General features: G+C 42.9%; 1 protein-coding gene across 1 annotated transcript; it reads left to right on the top strand.

Moving 5' to 3' along the window:
- Nucleotides 1–1,982: 1,982 nt before the first annotated feature.
- Nucleotides 1,983–19,862, top strand: TIPRL (TOR signaling pathway regulator). The gene is made up of 4 exons (XM_060197950.1): nt 1,983–2,271; nt 9,366–9,545; nt 12,763–12,862; nt 19,686–19,862. The coding sequence occupies exons 1-4, from the start codon at nt 2,168–2,170 to the stop codon at nt 19,845–19,847; spliced, it is 546 nt and encodes a 181-aa protein (XP_060053933.1). The 5' UTR covers nt 1,983–2,167; the 3' UTR covers nt 19,848–19,862.
- Nucleotides 19,863–20,506: the final 644 nt, after the last annotated feature.

Genomic DNA, 20,506 nt, shown 5'->3' with positions numbered 1-20,506 from the left:
TGAGTGGTGGGAGCATTCCTATCACATTGCACAAGGACCCAGTTTCAAACCTCCAGTCCAATCTATAGGGGGGAGACTTCACCAGTGTTGAAGTAGTGCTGCAGGTGTCTCTCTATCTCTTCCTTCCCTCTTGGTCTCTCTCTGTCTCTATCAAATAAATAGATAAAAGGAAAAGAGAAGAATCATGTGAAAAATGAACATGCAAGAAAAATTTTCACAACATTGTTATGGCAGGAGGAATAATGTCACCTACAGAGGAAAAGCTGGATATCCTGTAGAATAACCTTACTGAAGGCTGTATTTAAAAATTTTTTTTCCACCAGGGTTCACTTGGGCTTTGCACCTGCACAATTTCACTGCTCCCAACATCCTCTCTCTCTCTCTCTCCTCTTTTCCTGATAGAGAATAAGAGACAGAGAAGAAGAGATAGAAGTGTAAAGACAACACAACATTGCTTCCACTGTCCCACCACTGGTGAAGCTTCTCCTTTGCATGGCACTCTTATGTGGTAGCTTGAGCCTGGATCCTAGTGAATGGTAAAGGTGAGATTAAGGATAAATTTAGTCTTGGATTTCTTTTTTTTTAGATTTTTTAATATTTATTTATTTTCCCTTTTGTTGTCCTTGTTGTTTTTCATTGTTGTAGTTATTATTGTTATTGATATCGTTGTTAGAATTAGAACTTGAGAAGGAAGAGGTACATAGGGATACACACATACATTTGCAACACTGTTTCACCACTCCTGAAACCTCCTCTTTGCAGGTGAGGATGGAAGGCTTGAACCCAGATCCTTTTTTAAATTTTTTATAACGCTGGTGGCTTTTTATTTATTTATTTATATTTATTTATTTATTTATTTTAGCAGAGCACAGTTCTGGCTCATGGTGTTGTGGAGGATTTTGAATAACCATTATGCTATCTGCCCCACCCAAACCCAGATCCTTGAGCATTGTAATGTGGGTGCTTTACCGGGGGTATCACCACTCAGCCACCACTGGTCAGTTTTATATTACTTCTCATTTCATGTCACGTTTTCCTGTTATCACACAGAATTCTAACATTCTATAAGTTTTGGATGTGCATCGCGGACATTTAATGTGTGACACCTGGTGCTGACACTAGCTTTGGTGCTGACTCAGGTACTAAGGAATGACTTTAAGGGGGCCAGGCAGTGGCGCACCTGATTAAGCACACACATTACAGTGCTCAAGGACCTGGGTTCAAGCTCCTGGACTGGGTTCAAGCCTCTAGTACCCATCTGCAGGGAGGAAGGTTCACAGTAGTGAAGCAAGGCTGCAAGTGTCTCACTGTCTCTCTCCCTCTGTATTTCTCCCTCTCCCCTCTTAATTTCTGTCTCTATCCAATAAACATAAATAAACAAAAATATTTTTTAAAAAAAGCTTCGTTGGAGGCCAGCTTTAAGGTTTAAAAGAAAGAAAGAAAGAAAGAAAGAAAGAAATTACTTTAACCCCGGAGCAGCGGGCCCTAATTGTAAGACAAGCCTCCTGGTAAGTCATGAAGTGCCGCGAGATTTCAGAGTTCCCCTCTCTGACCACACCCTCTTCTGGCTCAAACCCCGCCCCCTTGAGTTACTTTGTTCACTTTTTTTTTTCCTCCTCCAGGGTTATTGCTGGGCTCGGTGCCTGCACCATGAATCCACCGCTCCTGGAGGCCATTTTTCCCCCTTTTTGTTGCCCTAGTTGTTGCAGCCTCTTTGCGGTTATTATTGCCATTGTTGACGTTGCTTTGTTGTTGGATAGGACAGAGAGAAATGGAGAGAGGAGGGGAAGACAGAGAGAGAGGGGAGAGAAAGATAGACACCTGCAGACCTGCTTCACCGCCCGTGAAGCGACTCCCCTGCAGGTGGGGAGCCGGGGGCTCGAACCGGGACCCTTATGCCGGTCCCTGCGCTTTGCGCCACCGCCCGACTCCCACTTTGTTCCCTTTTCCTGGTGTGTCGTGACCTATGACGAAGGTCACATAGCGTCACAGCTGCCCCGGAAATAGAAGGCAGAGGGGCGGAGAAGAAGGCGGAAGTGGTCGCGCCGGGCGGCCGGGGCGGGCATGGTAACGGTTTGGAGCCGAGACGCTTGGTGGAAGAGGCTAGTCAGCCGGTGCTGGTGCCACCCGGGCTGCTCCTGGAGCCCCACGCGGGCCCGCCGCAGCCATGATGATCCACGGCTTCCAGAGCAGCCACCAGGATTTCACCTTCGGGCCCTGGAAACTGACGGCGACCAAAACGCACATCATGAAATCTGCGGACGTGGAGAAGTGAGCGGGCGGGGTCAGGCCGGGCCCGGGAGTGAGTCCCGGGACAGGGGGAAGTGAGTCGAGAGAGCTGAGGGAGCAGGTCGAGGGGGTCGGGCCTGGGTAGGTCCTGCGCCCGGGCCGAGTGCTTGCTCCGGTGACCCTCGAATGACTCTTGGGAAAGGCCCCCAGGCGGCGGTGGTCGCCGCCTTCCGTGCTGTAGGGTCTTCCAGCGGGACTGAACCAAAGTCCCTTCTTCGCACCTTCTTGCCTCCCCTTCTGACCCGGGGGACACGGTAACCACTGTTGGGGCAATAGCAGGGTGGTTTTCTGTCGGGAGACGACGGCCGGGTTCTTGGGGTCAGCAGTAGGGATGACCTGATATGTTTAGTCTTTAGCGTGTCAGGTGCTTTGCAGACACTGGAACCGGAAGATGAAGAAGGAGCCTCTGCAGGAATTCCGCACTCCAGGAGACGGACAGTTACAACACAGGGCCTGTTAGACACTCGGGATCAGAGGGGGACCTGAACTGAATCTTGCTTGAGAAAGCCAAAGCGAGGGGGTAGCGAGGGTGTCTTTTGTGAAGAACTGTTTGTGTGGTTGTAGTATGGGAAGGAGAGGAGAGGTATAGATCCGAGGGGATTGAGACTATAGAGAACTTTTTTATTTTATTTTTTTTGCCTCGGGGGTTATCGCTGGGGCTCAGTGCCTGCTCCTGGAGGCTATTTTCCCCATTTTTGTTGCCCTTGTTGTTGTTATCATTATTGTATTGTTGTTATTGTTGTTGGATAGGACAGAGAGAAATCGAGAGGGAGGAGAGGAAGACAGACACCTGCAGACCTGCTTCACTGCCTGTGAAGCGACCCTTCTGCAGGTGGGGAGCCGGGGGCTCGAACCGGGAACCTTACCCTGGTCCTTGTGCTTCGCGCCATGTGAGCTTAACCCGCCGCGCCACCACCCAGCCCCCTTATAGAGAACATTTTTATGCTCAATCAAGGACTTTGGTATGTTACCTGATGTCTGTTGGGTATAATTCAATAATACAAGGAGCCATTTGGGGGATGTTCATCCACTCTGAACGCTTTCCTTGGGTGGAGGGTGGATTGGAGTCTGCAGGACTGGGTAAGGAGGCCCAGTAGAAGGGGGAAAAGGAGAGGATGAGGAGGTTTTAAATTAAGTTCTTGAACTTGATGGCCCAGTTGACAGGAGAAGGAAAAAAGAAGGAGCAGTCTGTTTCCATTGCCACTTATCATGGAGAGGAAAGCACAGGAGTAGATTGGGCTTGTGTCACAGGAGGTGGTTACTTTGTTGAAATCTGAGTTATATGTGGGTTAAAAAGTAGGGAAATGAGGGTGGGGTGGTAGCGCAGCAGGTTAAGCACGTGTGGCGCAAAGGATCCCAGTTGGAGGCCCCAGCTCCCCACCTGTAGGAGAGTGGCTTCACAGGTGGTGAAGCAGGTCTGCAGGTGTCTTTCTCTCCCTCTCTGTCTTCCCCTCTCTCCATTTCTCTCTGGCATATCTAACAATGAGGACATCAATAACAATAATAATAACTGCAAAAACAATAAAAAACAAGGGCAACAAAAGGAAAAATAAAGTATAAATTCTTTTTTTAAAAAAAGTAGGGAAGTGGTAGCATACTTACCTAGGAAATTAAAAGACGTGACTGGTTTGGTTGTTTCAAAAGCAGTGAGCAGGTCTGAAGGTGTTTTTCTCTACCCCGCCTTCCCCATCTCTCTTAATTTCTCTGTCCCATCCAATAAAATGAAAAAAAAAAGGCCGTCAGGAGCAGTGGATTTGTAGCACGGGCACTAAGCCACAATAATAACTCTGGAGGCAAAAAGAAAAAAAAAGAGATTTATTCTCACTCACCCTAAATCTTTCAGTGATACATTGCCCTAGGGTGTAAAAACCTTGAGAATGCTAAATAAATGGAATAGGGGAAATGTTGGATTAAAGAAACTTTCTTTTTAAAATTTTTAGTTTTAAAATTTATTATTTTGCTTTGATAGAGACAGAAATAGGGTGAGAGAGGGAGAGAAAGTTGAGATGGGGGTAGATAGCATAGGGGTTATGCAAAGAGACTCATGTCTGAGGCTCTGAAGTCTCAGGTTCAATACCCCCCCCCCCAACCACCACCATAAGCCAGAGCTGAGCAGTGCTGTGGTAAAACAAAAAAAGGCGGGAGGAGGGGAGAGAAAGAGACACCTACAGCCTGTTTTACTGCTTCTGGGTCCTCATGCATGGTAACTGCACTCTACAGGTTGCTCCACTCCTTGGCCTCAGGAAGCTGCTGCTGCCTCTTTTCTTCTCCTTCTCCTCCTCTTCTTCCTCCTCCTCCTTTTCCTTTCCATTCTCCTCCTCCCCCTCCTCCTCTCCCTTCCCCCTTCCTTCTCCCCTCCTACTCTCCCTCCTCCTTTACCCCTCCCTCTCCCCTCCTCCTCCCCCTTCTCAACAGCAGTTGTCTGGTCTCATAAGTCTAGCCCCCCAGGCATGGTAAAGTGTACATTTTGCCAAGTGAATATCTCTCTGGCCCTATCAGAAGTTTTTACTCTTTTGTCTATTTGTTTGCTTTGTTTTATTATTACTGAGGATTCACTGCTTAAAATTTTTTTTCTCAGTTTTTTTTTTCTTCTTTTCAGAAAGTAGGAAAGAAACTATAGTACTGAAGCTTCCCTTGGTGCTGGGGGTGGGGTGGGTAGGGAGGGCAGATTGAACCTAGTAGTCATTTTTCCTTTTTTAAAAAATTTATTATTATTACTATTTATTATTGGATAGAGACAATTTGAGAGGGGTGGGGATATAGAGAGGTAGAGAGACAGATTCACTTGCAGCATTGCTTCACTGCTCATTAAGCTTTCCCCTTGCAGGTGGGGCTCAGGAGCTTTGAACCCGGATCCTTGCACACTGTAGTGTATGCACTTAACCAGCTGTGCCACCTCCTGGTGTGCCCCCCCACTCTTTTAATGTGGTAGGAGAGATGGAAATTGAGAGGGGAGGTGGAGATAAAGAGGGAGAAAGGTCTGTACCTGCTTCACCACCTGTGAAGCTTTCCTCTGCAGGTGGGTCCAGGGACTTGAACCTGACCTTTGCACATAGTAAGAATGTGTGTTTAACTAGGTATGTCACTGTCTGCCCCCCTGTTTCAGCTTCTGTTGTGCTTTGTCCACTGCTTTGCTCTTACATTTTTATACGTCTCTTCTCTCTACCCCTTGTCTTTTGTGTTATGCCTTGTCTCTTGATATGTGTTTCATTTGGCTCATTCAGAGCTATGAAAAGAGAGATCAGAGTAAGTTTAAGTGATCATTATTTTCAGGCTATGCTTTGGGGGGTTCTGGCCCACTCATAAATAATTACCACTGGTCAAGAAGCTGAATATTCCTAGACAGAGTCTTGGATGTGGTGGAGGTGGTGGGCTCATAACATTCCAAAACTCTAGCCTCTACTTACAGCTACTTTTTTTTTTCCCCAAAATAAGTAACTATTTGCCATTTCTAAAAATACTGTTTATTTTTAATTATGATAGAGACAGAAATGAGAGATCAGATAGGGAGCTGGGTGGTGGTATACCAGGTTAAATGCATATATTACTAATTGTAAGGACCTGAGCAAGGATCCTGATTTGAGCCCCTGGCTCCCCACCTGCAGGAGGTTGTTTCACAAGTGGTGAAGCAGGTCTGCAGGTGCCTGTCTTTCTCTCTCCCTCTCTCTATTTTTATAAATGTATTTTTATTTAACCAGGACACAGCTCAGCTCTGGCTTATGGTGGTACAGGGAATTGAGCCTGGGACTTTGGAGACTCAGGCACAAAAGTCTCTTCTTTGCATAACCATTATGCTATCTACTCCTGCCCCTCTCTCCTTCTCTATCTTCCCCTTCCCTCTCAATTTCTCCAAGTCAAAAAAAAAAAAAAAGTAAAGAAAATGGCCACAGGAGCACTGAGCCCCAGTGATAACCCTGGAGATAAAAAAAAAAAAAGGAGTGAGGAAGATACACCTGTAGCACTGCTATGGGTGAAGGAGATCAGGGGCTTGAACCTAATATCCTCATACTTGGTAAGTGCATTTACCAGTTGCCTCATTGCTCAACCACTTTGCCTGTCAATTTTAACAACTCTTTTTCTTTCTTTGTTTTTTTTTTTTTTTTGCCTCCAGGGTTATTGCTGGGGCTTGGTGCCTGCATCATGAATCCACTGCTCCTGGAGGCTGTTTCTCCCATTTTGTTGCCCTTGTTGTGCTTGTTGTAGTTGTTATTGTTGCCATAGCTGTTGTTGTTGTATAGGACAGAGAGAAATGGTGAGAGGAGGGGAAGACAGAGGGGGAGAGAAAGATAGACACCTGCAGACAAGCTTCACTGCTCGTGAAGTGACCCCACTGCAAGTGGGGAGCGGGGGGCTCGAACCAGGATCCTTATGCTGGTCCTTGCTCTTTGCGCTATGTGCACTTAACTTGCTGTGCTACCACCTGGCTCCCTTATAAAGAGCTCTTCTTCTAGCATTTTCCCTTCTTCCGTAGCCAGTCAACAGGTCAGGTTGAAAGCTGTCAGGAGCTGCTTGTTGCTGGCTTTGAAAGTGACTGGGATCCATGTGGATTTAGTCGGCTAGGAAGGATCGTCAGTTTCCCCAATGAATGGGTACTCACGGGATGCACCACGAGAAGGTCGATCCAATGCATCCCGCTTAATAGTGGATGACAGATACCTACTTCGAATATTAAAATAAATGGAGAGGCCAGTCAAAACCACATATGTGGTATCCTGTTTTGCAGTGGTGTTGACCCTGGTTCAAGCCTGGCACCTGCCACATTGAAAACACCTTCCATGCTGTGGTCCCCCTAGCTGAAAATAGTAGCCTAAGTGGGTGAAACTCCAAGAGGTGACTAAAACCAAAACAACATATCTGTGGATTTGTGTGTGCTCTTGACTTTGTAGATGTCTAAAATAATTTTCTCTAGCGAAGCTGTGTAAATGCGGTTCATGTATACATAAAACAGTGTAACATAATGGAAAAAAAACCCAGTAAATACCTGGTATTTCTTGTGAACTAGCTTTCATCTTGAGTTAGTTGCTTAAATTCTTTCTTTTTTTTTTTTTTTTTTAGTTAACTCTTTTAAAATTTTTTTAAAGAAAGTATTAATTAACAAAACCATAGGGTAGGAGGGGTACAATTCCACACAATTCCCACCACCCATTCTCCATATCCTACCCCCTCCCCTGATAGCTTTCCCATTCTCTATCCCTCTGGGAGCATGGACCCAGGGTCATTGTGGGTTGCAGAAGGTAGAAGGTCTGGCTTCTGTAATTGCTTCCCCGCTGAACATGGGCGTTGACTGGTCGGTCCATACTCCCAGTCTGCCTCTCTCTTTCCCTAGTAGGGTGGGTCTCTGGGGAAGCGGGGCTCCAGGACACATTGGTGGGGTCTTCAGTCCAGGGAAGCCTGGCCGGCATCCTGATGACATCTGGAACCTGGTGATTGAAAAGAGAGTTAACATACAAAGCCAAAAAAATTGTTGAGCAATCATGGACCCAAAGCTTGGAATAGTGGAGAGGAAGTGTTAGGGAGGTCCTCACTGCAAACTCTAGTGTACTTCTGCTTTCAGGTATATATTTTGCAGTAGTTTATGGATACGTGTGAACATATGCTCTCTCTCACAGAAACTGGTGTATATCTAGGTTTTGGGACTTTGTTAGAAAGTGAACCACCTGAGATGGAATTAGAGTATACTATAAAAGGAAAGGTCTCACCCGAGTAATGAAGCTGAAGGGTTGTCATTCCACACGTGTAGTCTCTGGACACAGTCTGAGGTGAAGCATGTTGAGGTGGCAATCTTTTGGTGGTGGGAATGGTGTTTATGTACACTCCTAGTAAAATGTACTCATATACATCACTAGTTAATACGAGAGGGGGAAAATTAATTGTATGTCTCAAGTTTTTCAAAACACAAACTGAATCTTTTCTCAATATATGCAGTGTAATTGATATGCAGACTCTCTCAAAAGCCTAGACCAAGTAGATCAGAAGCAACCAATAGCACAGCTATATACAAGATAACTGGGTACTGTACAGCAAACCCTAACAAAAGGACCTTTCAAAGTTAACCCAATTACCAAATAATGTGATGATAACATTAACTATCGATTGTCTTTTTGAACCCTAAGACAGCAGGAACCTTACATCTCCACTATAGAGCCTCTACTTCCCCCAGTCCTGGAACTATTGGATAGGGCCCACTTTCCCGTATGCCTCTCCCAATCCATATCAAATAATATTGCATCTGCCGATCACAACCTAACCAACACAGTCGCTTAAATTCTTTGAGCTTTTCTTGCCCCACAAAGTTTTTTTAAAAAATATTTATTTTCCCCTTTGTTGCCCTTTTTATATTATTGTTGTAGTTATTGTTGTTATTGATGTTGTTGTTAGATAGGACAGAGAGAAATGAAGAGAGGAGGGGAAGATGGGGGGGTGGGGGGAGAAAGATAGTCACTTGCAGACCTGCTTCACTGCCCGCATGTGGGGAGCTGAGGGCTCGAACCGGGATCCTTACACCGGTCCTTGGGCTTTGCGCCATGTGGGCTTACCCTGCTGTGCTACCGCCTGACTCCCCACAAAGTATTTTTTTTTTTTTTAAGATTAGATTTACTTATTAATGAGAAAGATAGGAGAGAGAAAGAACCAGACATCACTCTGGTACATGTGCTATCCAGGATTGAACTCAGGACCTCATGCTTGAGAGTCCGATGCCTTATCCACTGCACCACCTCCTGGACCACCACAAAATAGTTTCAAAGCTTAAGTTGCACTATCTCAGAAGCAGTCTTTGCTTATCCTACCTGAAATAGTATCCTCCCATTACTTTGTGTTTCGTATATCACTGACATGTTATATATATTTTTGTTTATTGACTGTTCTATTTCACCTGTTAGAGTACTGTAAAGATATTCATGGAGAGAATGATTAAAGTATTTATAGACTATGTAATATATTAAATCGTGTATAATTTAACTTATTCAGTATTGGGAGGAGACTTCTTTCGGGATTAAAGAGAAACAAAAGCATCAGCAGTGATAGAAGATGGGGACGATATGCAATCATCTGACCTAACTTTTCGTTATGCACAGGCTAGCCAATGAATTGCATATGCCATCTCTTCCTGAAATGATGTTTGGAGACAATGTTTTAAGAATCCAGCATTGCTTTGGCTTTGGAATTGAGTTCAATGCTACAGATGCATTGCGCTGTGTAAACAACTACCAAGGAATGCTTAAAGTGGCCTGTGCTGAAGAGTGGCAGGAAAGCAGGTAAGAGTCCTGGGCAGTTAAGGAATAACAAACAAAAGAAAAAAGTGGAAGAAATATTTGGTATTCTGTATTCATGGTATGTGCATTTTATTAGAATGAATGGATAGGGTTATTATTAAACTTGATAGCTGTATCACTATATAATTTATTTTTATCTATAAAATAGAAGTTATTTACCCCTTTGAATACTTGTTGAGTTAAATTGTTTATAGTTGAGCTGAGTTATGTAGCATTTATTTATTTATTACAAATTATATATATATATATATATATTTTTTTTTTAACAAGTTCGTCATTTAATAAGTCTGAATTCATTTTTGCCATGGTATTATACACAGTCATTTGTTGAAACATTTCTTTTTAACAGATCTTATTTGAAAAAAAAGTCATAGGGCCGGTGGTGGCGCACCTCGTTGAGCGCACATGTTGCAGTGCACAAGGACCCGGGTTCGAGCCCCCGGTCCCCACCTGCAGATGGAAAGCTTTGCAAGTGGTGAAGCAGAGCTGCAGGTGTTTCTCTGTCTCTCTCCCTCTCTATCTGCCCTACCCTCTCGATTTCTGACTGTCTCTATCCAATAAATAAAGATAATAAAAAAAAAATTTAAAAGAAAAAAAAGTCATAGATACGGTGAGTTCTGTATAGACGGTTGGATAGTAAGTTAGTTCCTTTGTTTTGAGTTATAAGCCTTAACTTCACTGCAGAATAAAGAATTGTAGGCCAAAGAAAGCATAATCGATCACTCGTATAGAACAGTATTGTTTCTATAATTTGAAGCTTTCTGAATGGACGGGTTCAGGCCTGGTGTAACTGTAAAAAGATTACTTGGTGAATAGACTATATGGAAATAGTACAAAATGTTATTAACTTTAATCATAATAGCTTAAACAGCACTATGTTACTAATTGCTATTTAAAATAAAAAACCTGTTTTTGAACCCCCAAGAAGACAGCATTTGTATATAACCATGCAACCTAGTCTTAGGGGAATACCAATACTTATTTCAACAGAAACTTTGGCTTTAGAAAAGAGTCACAAACATTTAAAATAATGGCTTTAATTGTCATTTTAAGTATACGGCAGGGAAAAGTGTGCTTTAATTAAATATACATCATACCAGTGATGCTGGCAAACAAATAATATTTTTTTTATATTTATTTATTTTCCCTTTTGTTGCCCTTGTTTTTTCATTGTTGTTGTAGTTGTTGTTGTTATTGATGTTGTCTTTGTTAGATAGGACAAAGAGAAGTGGAGAGAGGAGGGAAAGACGGGGGAGAGAAAGGTAGACACCTGCAGACCTGCTTCATCGCATGTGAAATGATTCCCCTGCAGGTGGGGAGCCGGGGGCTCAAACTGGGATCCTTGTGCCGGTCCTTGTGCTTTGCGCCATGTGCACTTAACCTGCTGCGCTACCATGGAAGTCTTATAGAACCATTTCTTCTTCTTCTAGCGTTTGCCCTTCTTCCATAGCCAGTCAACAGCGTCAGGTTGAGCCTGATGTAAAGTTTCGAGACCTCCTTTGAATCTGGAGAGGTGGCAGTCGTTGACTATGTGGGTCATAGTCTGTCTGTAGCCGCAGGGGCAGTTCGGGTCGTCACTGGCTCCCCAGTGATGGAGCATAGCGGCGCACCGGCCATGGCCTGTTCCATTATGCTCTCTCTCTGGGCTGCATTTACTTTTTTTTTTTTTTTAATTTATCTATTTATTGAATAGGGACAGCCAGAAATCGAGAAGGAAGGGGGAGTTAGAGAGGGAGAAAGACAGAGACACCTGCAGCCTTGCTTCACCACTTTCCCCCTGCAGGTGGGACCCGGGCCTCAAACACTGGTTCCCTGGTTCTTGCGCACTGTAACATGTGTGCTCAACCAGGTGTGCCACCACCCGGCCCTCGTTTACTTTATTTTATTTTATTTTATTTTATTTTATTTTATTTTATTTTTACCAGAACATTGCTCATCTCTGGCATGGGGATTGAATTTCTCATCTCTGTACTGGGGATTGAATTTGGAACTGATAGAACTGATAGTGCCTCAGACATGAAATTTTTTTTACCTAACTATTATGCTGTCTCTCCAGCTAGCATTCCATGCCTTTCTTTCTCTCCCCCCTACCCTCGTTTGTGTGTGTGTGTGTGTTTGTCTCTCCAGCTTGTATTCTCTCCCTCCCCTCCCCCTCCCCCTCCCCCTCCCCCTCCCCCTCCCCCTCCCCCTCCCCCTCCCCCTCCCCCTCCCCCTCCCCCTCCCCCTCTGCCAGAGCATTGCTCAGCTCTGGCTTATGGTGGTCTGGGGCATTGAACTTTGGGACCTAGGGGCCTCAGACACTTGAGTGCCATCACTACAAATCCATCACTCCTGGAGGCCTTTTTTTTTTTTTTTTTTCTATTACCATCTTTTTTTATTGGTTAGGACAGAGAAATTGAGAGGGGAAGGGGAACTAGAGAGGGAGAGAGAAAGAGACACCTCCAGACCTACCTCACTGTTTGTGAAGTCACCTTCCTGCAGGTCAGGGGATAGGTGCTCGAACCTGGGCCCTTGTGCATCAGAACATATGTGCTTAAGCAGGTGTGCCACCACCCAGCCCCTGCATTTACTTTTTTGATCCTTATGTGTTTTTAGTAAAAAAATCAGTGTGTGTGTATTAATGTTCCTGTACAGAGAAAAATACTTACTTATGGTTTGCATTTAACTTGAAGAAATTACTAAATACATTGAAATTAAATGTGTTTTATTTTTATTTATTATTTACTGCAGAGAGACAAATCAAGAGAGACACCTGCAGCACTGCTGCACCACCTATGAAGCTTTCCCATTGCAGGTGGGGAACAGGGACCCTTGCTCATTGTAACATGTTCACTCAGTTGGGTGAGCCACCACCCAGTCCCCGAAATGTATTTCTTGATTAATCAAATCAATTTATTTTGTGCTTACTATATACTAGGTGCCTTGGAAACTATAAAGTAGTATAAGCCTTTAGACCACATCCTTAGGCAATATACAGACTAGTTGAAGAGATTACATTAGCACATTACAGAGTTAGCTAACAGTGTGAAGAGAAATCAAGAAGTATCTTTTTAGTGCATTATCTAAGTTATATACACAGAAACACACACATATATATTAGGATATTTTACATTTGTAGAATGTAATTTGGTGTGATAGATGAATACAGATGAACTGTTTTGCATCACAGAATCTCATCCTTCTCTCATTTTTTTTTGAGGACTGAGGGTGAACACTCCAAAGAAGTTATTAAACCATATGATTGGACCTATACTACAGATTACAAGGGAACATTACTTGGAGAGTCACTTAAATTAAAGGTAAATCTTATTCTGCTTTAATGAGTAATCTAACCCCTAAAAAGTTTCAGTAATGTCTTGTCTTCTACTTTCATTCTGCTTGTTTTTTATTGTGGGAAGCTTCAGAATCTAGTGTAAAGGAATTTTATTTGATGATTATCAACAAAAGGTAAAAGACCACAGTGGAACATTTAAAAAAATATTTATTTATTCATTCATTCATTCATTCATTCATTCATTCATTCATTCATTCATTCATTCCCTTCTGGTGCCCTTGTTGTAGTTATTATTGTTGTTATTGATGTCATTGTTGGATAGGACAGAGAGAAATGGAGAGAGGAGGGGAAGACAGAGGGGGAAAGAAATAGACACCTACTTGACCGCTTGTAAAGCGACTCCCCTGCAGGTGGGGAGCTGGGGGCTCGAACCTGGATCCTTCCACCAGTCCTTGCACTTTGCGCTATGTGCGCTTAACTGCTGCACTACCGCCCAACTCCCAGTGGAACAATTTTTATCCTGTGTTTAGTAGTCACAGCATATAGCTGTCAGTTTCATTATCAAGAAACATTAAAATACGTATTTTTTCTTGGTGTAATGAGTTATTTAAGAGAACTTGCAAGGTGGTAGGTTACAATATTCTAGATGAACAGACATGAGGGAAATTAATAATTTCTGGTGAGACAACTTAGGCTTTTATTTTCCCTGCACTCTGTGAACTTAGTATGACTTCAAGCAAATTAATAAATTAGGTAAACAGAAATATCCACCTCAAGAGCCAGGCGGTGGTGCACCTGATTAAGCACACACATTACAGTGCACAAAGACCTAGGTTCAAGCCCCCGGTCCCCACCTGCAGGGGGGAAAGCTTCATGAGTGGTGAAGCAGAACTGCAGGTGTCTCTCTCGCTCTCTTTTTTTTTGTTTAAATTTGTATTTTTTATTATCTTCATTTATTTATTGGATATAGAGACAGCCAGAAATCAGGAGGGAAGGGGGTGACAGAGAGGGAGAGTGTCTTAAATTTTTTAAATTATTTATTTATTTATTTATTCCCTTTTGTTGCCCTTGTTTTATTGTTGTAGTTATTATTGTTGTTGTTGTCGTCATTGTTGGATAGGACAGAGAGAAATGGAGAGAGGAGGGGAAGACAGAGGGGGAGAGAAAGATAGACACCTGCAGACCTGCTTCACCACTTGTGAAGTGATCCCCCTGCAGGTGGGGAGCTGGGGGCCCAAACCAGGATCCTTATGCTGCTCTTTGCACTTTGCGCCACGTGCGCTCAACCCACTGCGCCACCGCCCGACCCCCATTAAATTATTTTTTAAAAAAGAAGAAATATACACCTCATAGCAAAGTTTGATAGGTAAACTCCCAGTATACTCTCTTGTATTCATGTTAACTCCACTTAAGAAATTCACTAAGGTGATTTGGGAAGTGACAAAAAGTGTTGGACTCTAGCATGAGGCCCCAAGTTCATTCCTGGCAGCACATGTACCATAGTAATGTTCTGGATCTCTTTGCTTTCTCCTATCTGTATCATAAAGAAATAAAACAGAGAATGAGAACTACTTTATGCACTTCAAAGTAGAAACTTAGGTGTATTTCATATCTCTATCTCTATCTCTGTATCTGTTTGCCTCCAGGGTTATTGCTGGGGCACGGTGCCTGCACTATGAATCCACTGCTCCTGGAAGGCCATTCTTCCCATTTTGTTCCCCACGTTATACTTATTATTGTCATAGCTGTTGTTGTTGGATAGGACAGAGAGAACTTGAGAGAGGAGGGGAAGACAGAGAAGGAAAGATAGACACCTGTAAACCTGCTTCACCGCTTGTGAAGTGACCCCCTGCAGGTGGGGAGATGGGGGCTCCAACTGGGATCCTTAGGCCAGCCCTTGCGCTTTTCGCCATGTATGCTTAACCTGTTGGGCTACCGCCCAGCCCCCACTTAGGTATATTTTGAAACCTTTTTTTTTTTAAATTTCTTTATTGGGGGATTAATGTTTTATAGTTGACAGTAAATAGAATAGTTTGTACATGCATAATATTCCCCAGTTTTCCACATAACAATACAACCCTCACTAGGTCCTCTGTCATCATATTCCAGGACCTGAACCTTCCCTGCTACCCACCCCAGAGTCTTTTACTTTGGTGCAATACACCAACTCCAGTCCAAGTTCTGTTTAGTGTTTTCCCTGGTGAGCTTGTTTTTCAACTTCTGTCTGTGAGTGAGACCATCCCATATTCATCCTTCTGTTTCTGACTTATTTCACTTAACATGATTTCTTTAAGCTCCATCCAAAGATGGGCTGAAAACGGTGAATTCACCATTTTTAACAGCTGAGTAGTATTCCATTGTGTGTGTAGACCACAACTTGCTTAGCCACTCATTTGTTGGACACCTGGGTTGCTTCCAGGTTTTGGCTACTACAAATTGTGCTACTATGAACATGGGTATACTCAGATCTTTTTGGTTGGTGTGTTTGGTTCTTTAGGATATATGCCCAGGAGAGGAATTGTAGAGTCAAAGGGTAGGTTTATTTCTACCCTTCTGAGGGTTCTCTAGACTTTCTAGCCTTCTGAGGGTTCTTCACAGGGGTTGGACCAATTTGTATTCTCACCAACAGTTCAGGATGGTTCCTTTGACCGCACAACCTCTCCAGCATTTGTTGCTGCTGCTACCTTTTCTGATGTATGGCATTCTCACAAGAGTGAAGTGGTATCTTATTGTTGTCTTTATTTGCATTTCTCTGACAATCAGTGATTTGGAGCATTTTTTAATATGTTTATTGGCCTTTTGGATCTCTTCTATAATGGATATTCTATTCATATCCACTCCCCATTTTTGGATGGGGTCATTTGTTTTCTTCTTGTTGATTTTGGCAAACTCTCTATATATTTTGCTTATTAGCCTCTTGTCTGATGGATGGCATGTAAGATCTTCTCCCATTCTATAAGAGGTCTCTTTGTTTGGGTAGTGATTTCTTTTGCTGTGCAAAAGCTTTTTAATTTGATGTCGTCCCATTGGTTTATTTTTGTTTTAGTCTTCTTTGTAATTGGATTCATTTCATTTGAAGATATCTTTAAAATTTATACAGAAGGGGGTCAGGTGGTAGTGCAGCAGGTTAAGCGCACATGTCCCAAAGCACAAGGACCAGTATAAGGACCCCGGTTCGAGCCCTCTGCTCCCCACCTGCAGGGGGGTCGCTTCACAGGCGGTGAAGCAGGACTGCAGGTGTCTGTCTTTCTCTCCCTGTCTGTCTCGATTTCTCTCTGTCCTATCTAACAACAACAACAGCAATGACAACAATAATAATGACAACAATAAGGGTAACAACAAGGGCAACAAAATTGGAAAAAATGGCCTCCAGGAGCAGTGTATTCGTAGTGCAGGCACCGAGCCCCAGCAATAACCCTGGATGCAAAAAAAAATATATATATATATACAGAAAAGAGTTCTGCCAATATTTTCCTCTAAGTATAGTTTCTGATCTAACATGCAAGTCCTCGATCCATTTGGAGTTTACCTTTGTGTTTGGCGAAATATAGTGGTTCAGTTTCATTCTTCTGCATGTTTCAACCCATTTTTTAAAAAATGTTATTTATAGGGCAGATATAGATAGCATAATGGTTATGCAAAGAGACTCTGATACCTGAGGCTCCGAAGTCCCAGGTTCAATCCCCTGCACCACCATAAGCCAGTGCTGAGTAGTACTCTGGTATTAAAAACAAACAATTATTTATAAAATGGAAATATTGACAAGACCATAGGATAAGAGGGATACAATTCCACACAGTTTCTACCACTGGAACTCCATATCCAGTCCCCTCCCTTGATAGCGTCCCACTCTTTATCCTTCTGGGAGTATGGACCCAGGCCATTATGGGGTACAGAATGTGGAAGGTCTGGCTTCTGTAGTTGCTTCCCCAATGAACATGGGCATTGGTAGGTCTATCTACACTTCCAGCCTCTCTCTCTCTCTTCTCTTTCTCTAGAGGGGCAAGGGCCTGAGGAGGCGGGGCTCCAGGACACGTTAATGGGGTCGTCTGTCCAGGGAAGTCAGATTGGCATCATGGTAGCATTTTGAACCTGGTGGCTGAAAAAGAGTTAAGGTATAAAGCAGAACAAGTTGTTGACTAATCATGAACCTAAAGACAAGAATATTGCAGATGAAGATTTGGGGTCTTCGTTTTGGAAAAAACTAGTAAGGTGGCCCAGGAGGTGGCACAGTAGATACTCAACCATGAGGTCCCAAGTTCAATCTCCGGCAGCACATGTACCACAATGATATCTGATTCTTTCTCTCCTCCTATCTTTCTCATGAAAAAATAAATAAATTCTTAAAAAAAAGAAAGAAAGAAAGAAAGAAATAGTTAGTAGGTATTTTAGGTATATTCCAAGTGGCCCATGACTTTACTAGTTTTTGCCTGGGCCTGACATCTAATATGCAGGTGGACCCAAGTTAATTATCTGGGGAGATGATATCATAGTTGGAAAAAGAACTAGAAAGCTGGATCAGGGAAGAGAGTAGTTCCCAAATATGGGAAAAATATATTAATACTCTTCACTGTAAGTCCCATTGATTTGCTCTGGGGCTTATATTCAGCACAGGAGCCTGTGTAACCTCTGCATCCCTGTAGGTCTGAGCTCACATTCTGTGGTCATGGCTAACAATATTCCAGGTTGTACTAATTTCACAATCCATTTTCCTCGGGTGGTATGTGGAGTATGTTATCCAACTTCCCTTTGGAGAATGGAACAGTCTCTACCATTGTTTATCCACATGCTTCAACCCATTTTTTCCAATATCCTTTGTTGAAGAGACTCCCCTCTCCCCATTTAATAGTCTGGGCACCTTTATAAAAGATTAGATAGATGTCTGTAGGTGTGGAGGCTTACTTCTGGGCTCTCAATCCTATTTCACTGGTCAGTGTGTCTGTTTATGTTCCAGTACCAAGCAGTTTTGATTATAATGGCCCTATAATGCAATCTGAGATCTGGGAGTGTGGTGCCTTTAGTTCTATTCCTTCTTCTCAAGATTGTTTTGGCAATTCTAGGTCTTTTCTGGTTCCAGATAAACATTTGTAGCTTTTGTTCTATTCTGAAAATTTTGGTTGGGATCTTGATGGGTATTGCATTAAATTTCTATATACTCTGGTAGTATATTCATTTTAATGATGTTAACTCTTCCAACCCATAAACATGGAATATCTTTCCACTTCTTTGTGTATTTTTCTATTTCCTTGAATAGTATTTTGAAATCTTAAAAGTATGATTGAAACAATGCAAATTTGTCTTAGGTTGTATGTCTCTTAATATTTCTTTTACAGAGGAGAAATTTCAGTGTAAACAAGTTGTTATTGGATGGCTGGGGAGATAGATACCTCTTAAAGTACAGGATTTGCATGCCTGAGACCACAGAGACCCTGGTTCAGTCCTTGCTACTACTGGAAGCTAGACCTAATGCATACTTTGTCTTCTCACTACTAAAAATTCACTCATTCATTCACTTATTAAACTAGTCATTAGAAAACCTGTGTCATGTGTTGGTGCTTAGAAATATGATGAGTTGGGGAGTTAGGCAGTAGCGCATTGGGTTAAGCGCACATGACGCAAAGCGCAAGGACCAGTGTAAGGATCCCAGTTCGAGCCCCCGACTCCCCACCTGCAGGGGAGTCGCTTCACCAGGCGGTGAAGCAGGTCTGCAGGTGTCTTTCTCTCCTCCTCTGTCTTCCCCTCCCTTCTTCATTTCTCTCTGTCCTAACAACAGCGACATCAATAACAACAACAATAACTTCAACAACAATAAAAAAAACCAAGGGCAACAAAAGGGAAATTAAATAAGTATAAAAAATTAAAAAAAGAAATCAGAATTGTTTCCCACTAGAGAGACATATATATTTCCTAAGTTCCCACGCCATACAACACTATCTCCTCATATTTCTTTTTTAAAAATACTTATTTCCTTTTGTTGCCCTTGTTGTTTTATTGTTATTGTAGTTACTGTAGTTATTATTGCTGTTATTGATGTCATTGTTGGATAGGACAGAGAGAAATGGAGAGAAGAGGGGAAGACGGGGGAGAGAAAGACACCTGCAGACCTGCTTCACTGCTTGTGAAGTGACTCCACTGTAGGTGGGGAGCCGGGGGCTCAAACTGGGATCCTTACGCACGTATTTTTCTTTTTCTTTCTTTCTTTCTTTCTTTTTTCTTTTTCTTTTTTTTTTTTTACCTCCAGAGTTATTGCTGAGGCTCAGTGCCTGCACCATGAATCCACTGCTCCTGAAGGCCATCTTTCCCCCCTTTGTTGACCTTGTTGTAGCTTTGTTGTGGTTATTGTTAATGTCGTTCGTTGTTGGATAGGACAGAGAGAAATGGAGAGAGGAGGGCAAGACGGGGAGAGAAAGAGAGACACCTGCAGACCTGCCTCACTGCCTGTGAAGCGACTCCCCTGCAGGTGGGGAGCCGGAGGCTTGAACCGGGATCCTTACGCCTGTTCTTGCACTCTGCGCCAGTTGTGCCTAACCCACTGTGCCACTGTTCAACCACTATGCATTTATTTTTTACCCCCTCTCCCTGCAAGAGCACTGCTCAACTTTGGTTTATGGTGGTGCAGGTTATTGAGTCTGGAGACTGTGGAGCTTTAGTCATCAGAACCTCTGTGTAACCATTTATTTTTTCTCTCCTACCCACATTGCTTCTTTCATGTCTGATAACTACAAAATTTCAGAATTTTGTTTTCTGCTGATACAGTAATGACATGTACTAAAATTGTCTTCATAGGGTTGAAGATCATTTATGTTCTTAATGTGCTTGCTCTTTAAAGTTTTCTTTTTTTCTTTTAGGTTGTACCTACAACAGATCATATAGATACAGAAAAATTGAAAGCCAGAGAACAGATTAAGTTTTTTGAAGAAGTTCTCCTATTTGAGGATGAACTTCATGATCATGGAGTTTCAAGCTTGAGTGTGAAAATTGTGAGTATAATGGTTTTTGTTGAAAATTAACTTCTGGGACTGGGCAGTGGCTCACCAGGTTGTCCATATCCGTTTCATGCCTCAGTACTGTTTGTACATGCTATTTATTACCTCTTCTGGTATTCTTGTCCCCAGTTCTTCCTATGCTCAACTCAGGTGTTGCTTTCTCTTTCTCTTCTTTTTTAAATATTTATTTATTCCCTTTTGTTGCCCTTGTTGTTTTATTGTTGTAGTAATTATTGATGTCATTGTTGTTAGATAGGACCGAGAGAAATGGAGAGAGGCGGGGAAGTTAGAGGGGGAGAGAAAGACACCTGCAGACCTGCTTAACCACTTGTGAAGCGATTCCCCTGCAGGTGGGGAGCCAGGGGCACGAGCCGGTATCCTTAAGCTGGTCCTTACTTTGTACCACCCGACTCCCTTTTTTTTTTTTTAATGTATTTTATTTATTAGTGATTTAACATTGACTTACAAAACCATAAGATAATAGGTGTGGGGGTTGGGCAGCAGCACAGCGGGTTAAGCGCACATGGTGTAAAAAAGTGCAAGGACCGGTGTAGGGATTCCAGTTCAGTGTAGGGATCCCAGTTCGAGCTCCTGGTTCCCCAACCTGCAGGGCAGTCGCTTCACAGGCAGTGAAGCAGGCCTGCAGGTGTCTGTCTTTCTCTTCCCCTCTCTGTCTTCCCCTC

Source organism: Erinaceus europaeus, chromosome 9 (assembly GCF_950295315.1).
Source record: "Erinaceus europaeus chromosome 9, mEriEur2.1, whole genome shotgun sequence".
NCBI lineage: Eukaryota > Metazoa > Chordata > Mammalia > Eulipotyphla > Erinaceidae > Erinaceus > Erinaceus europaeus.
The sequence above is the reverse complement of the archived record's forward strand: the minus strand, read 5'-3'. Positions and strand labels throughout refer to the sequence as shown.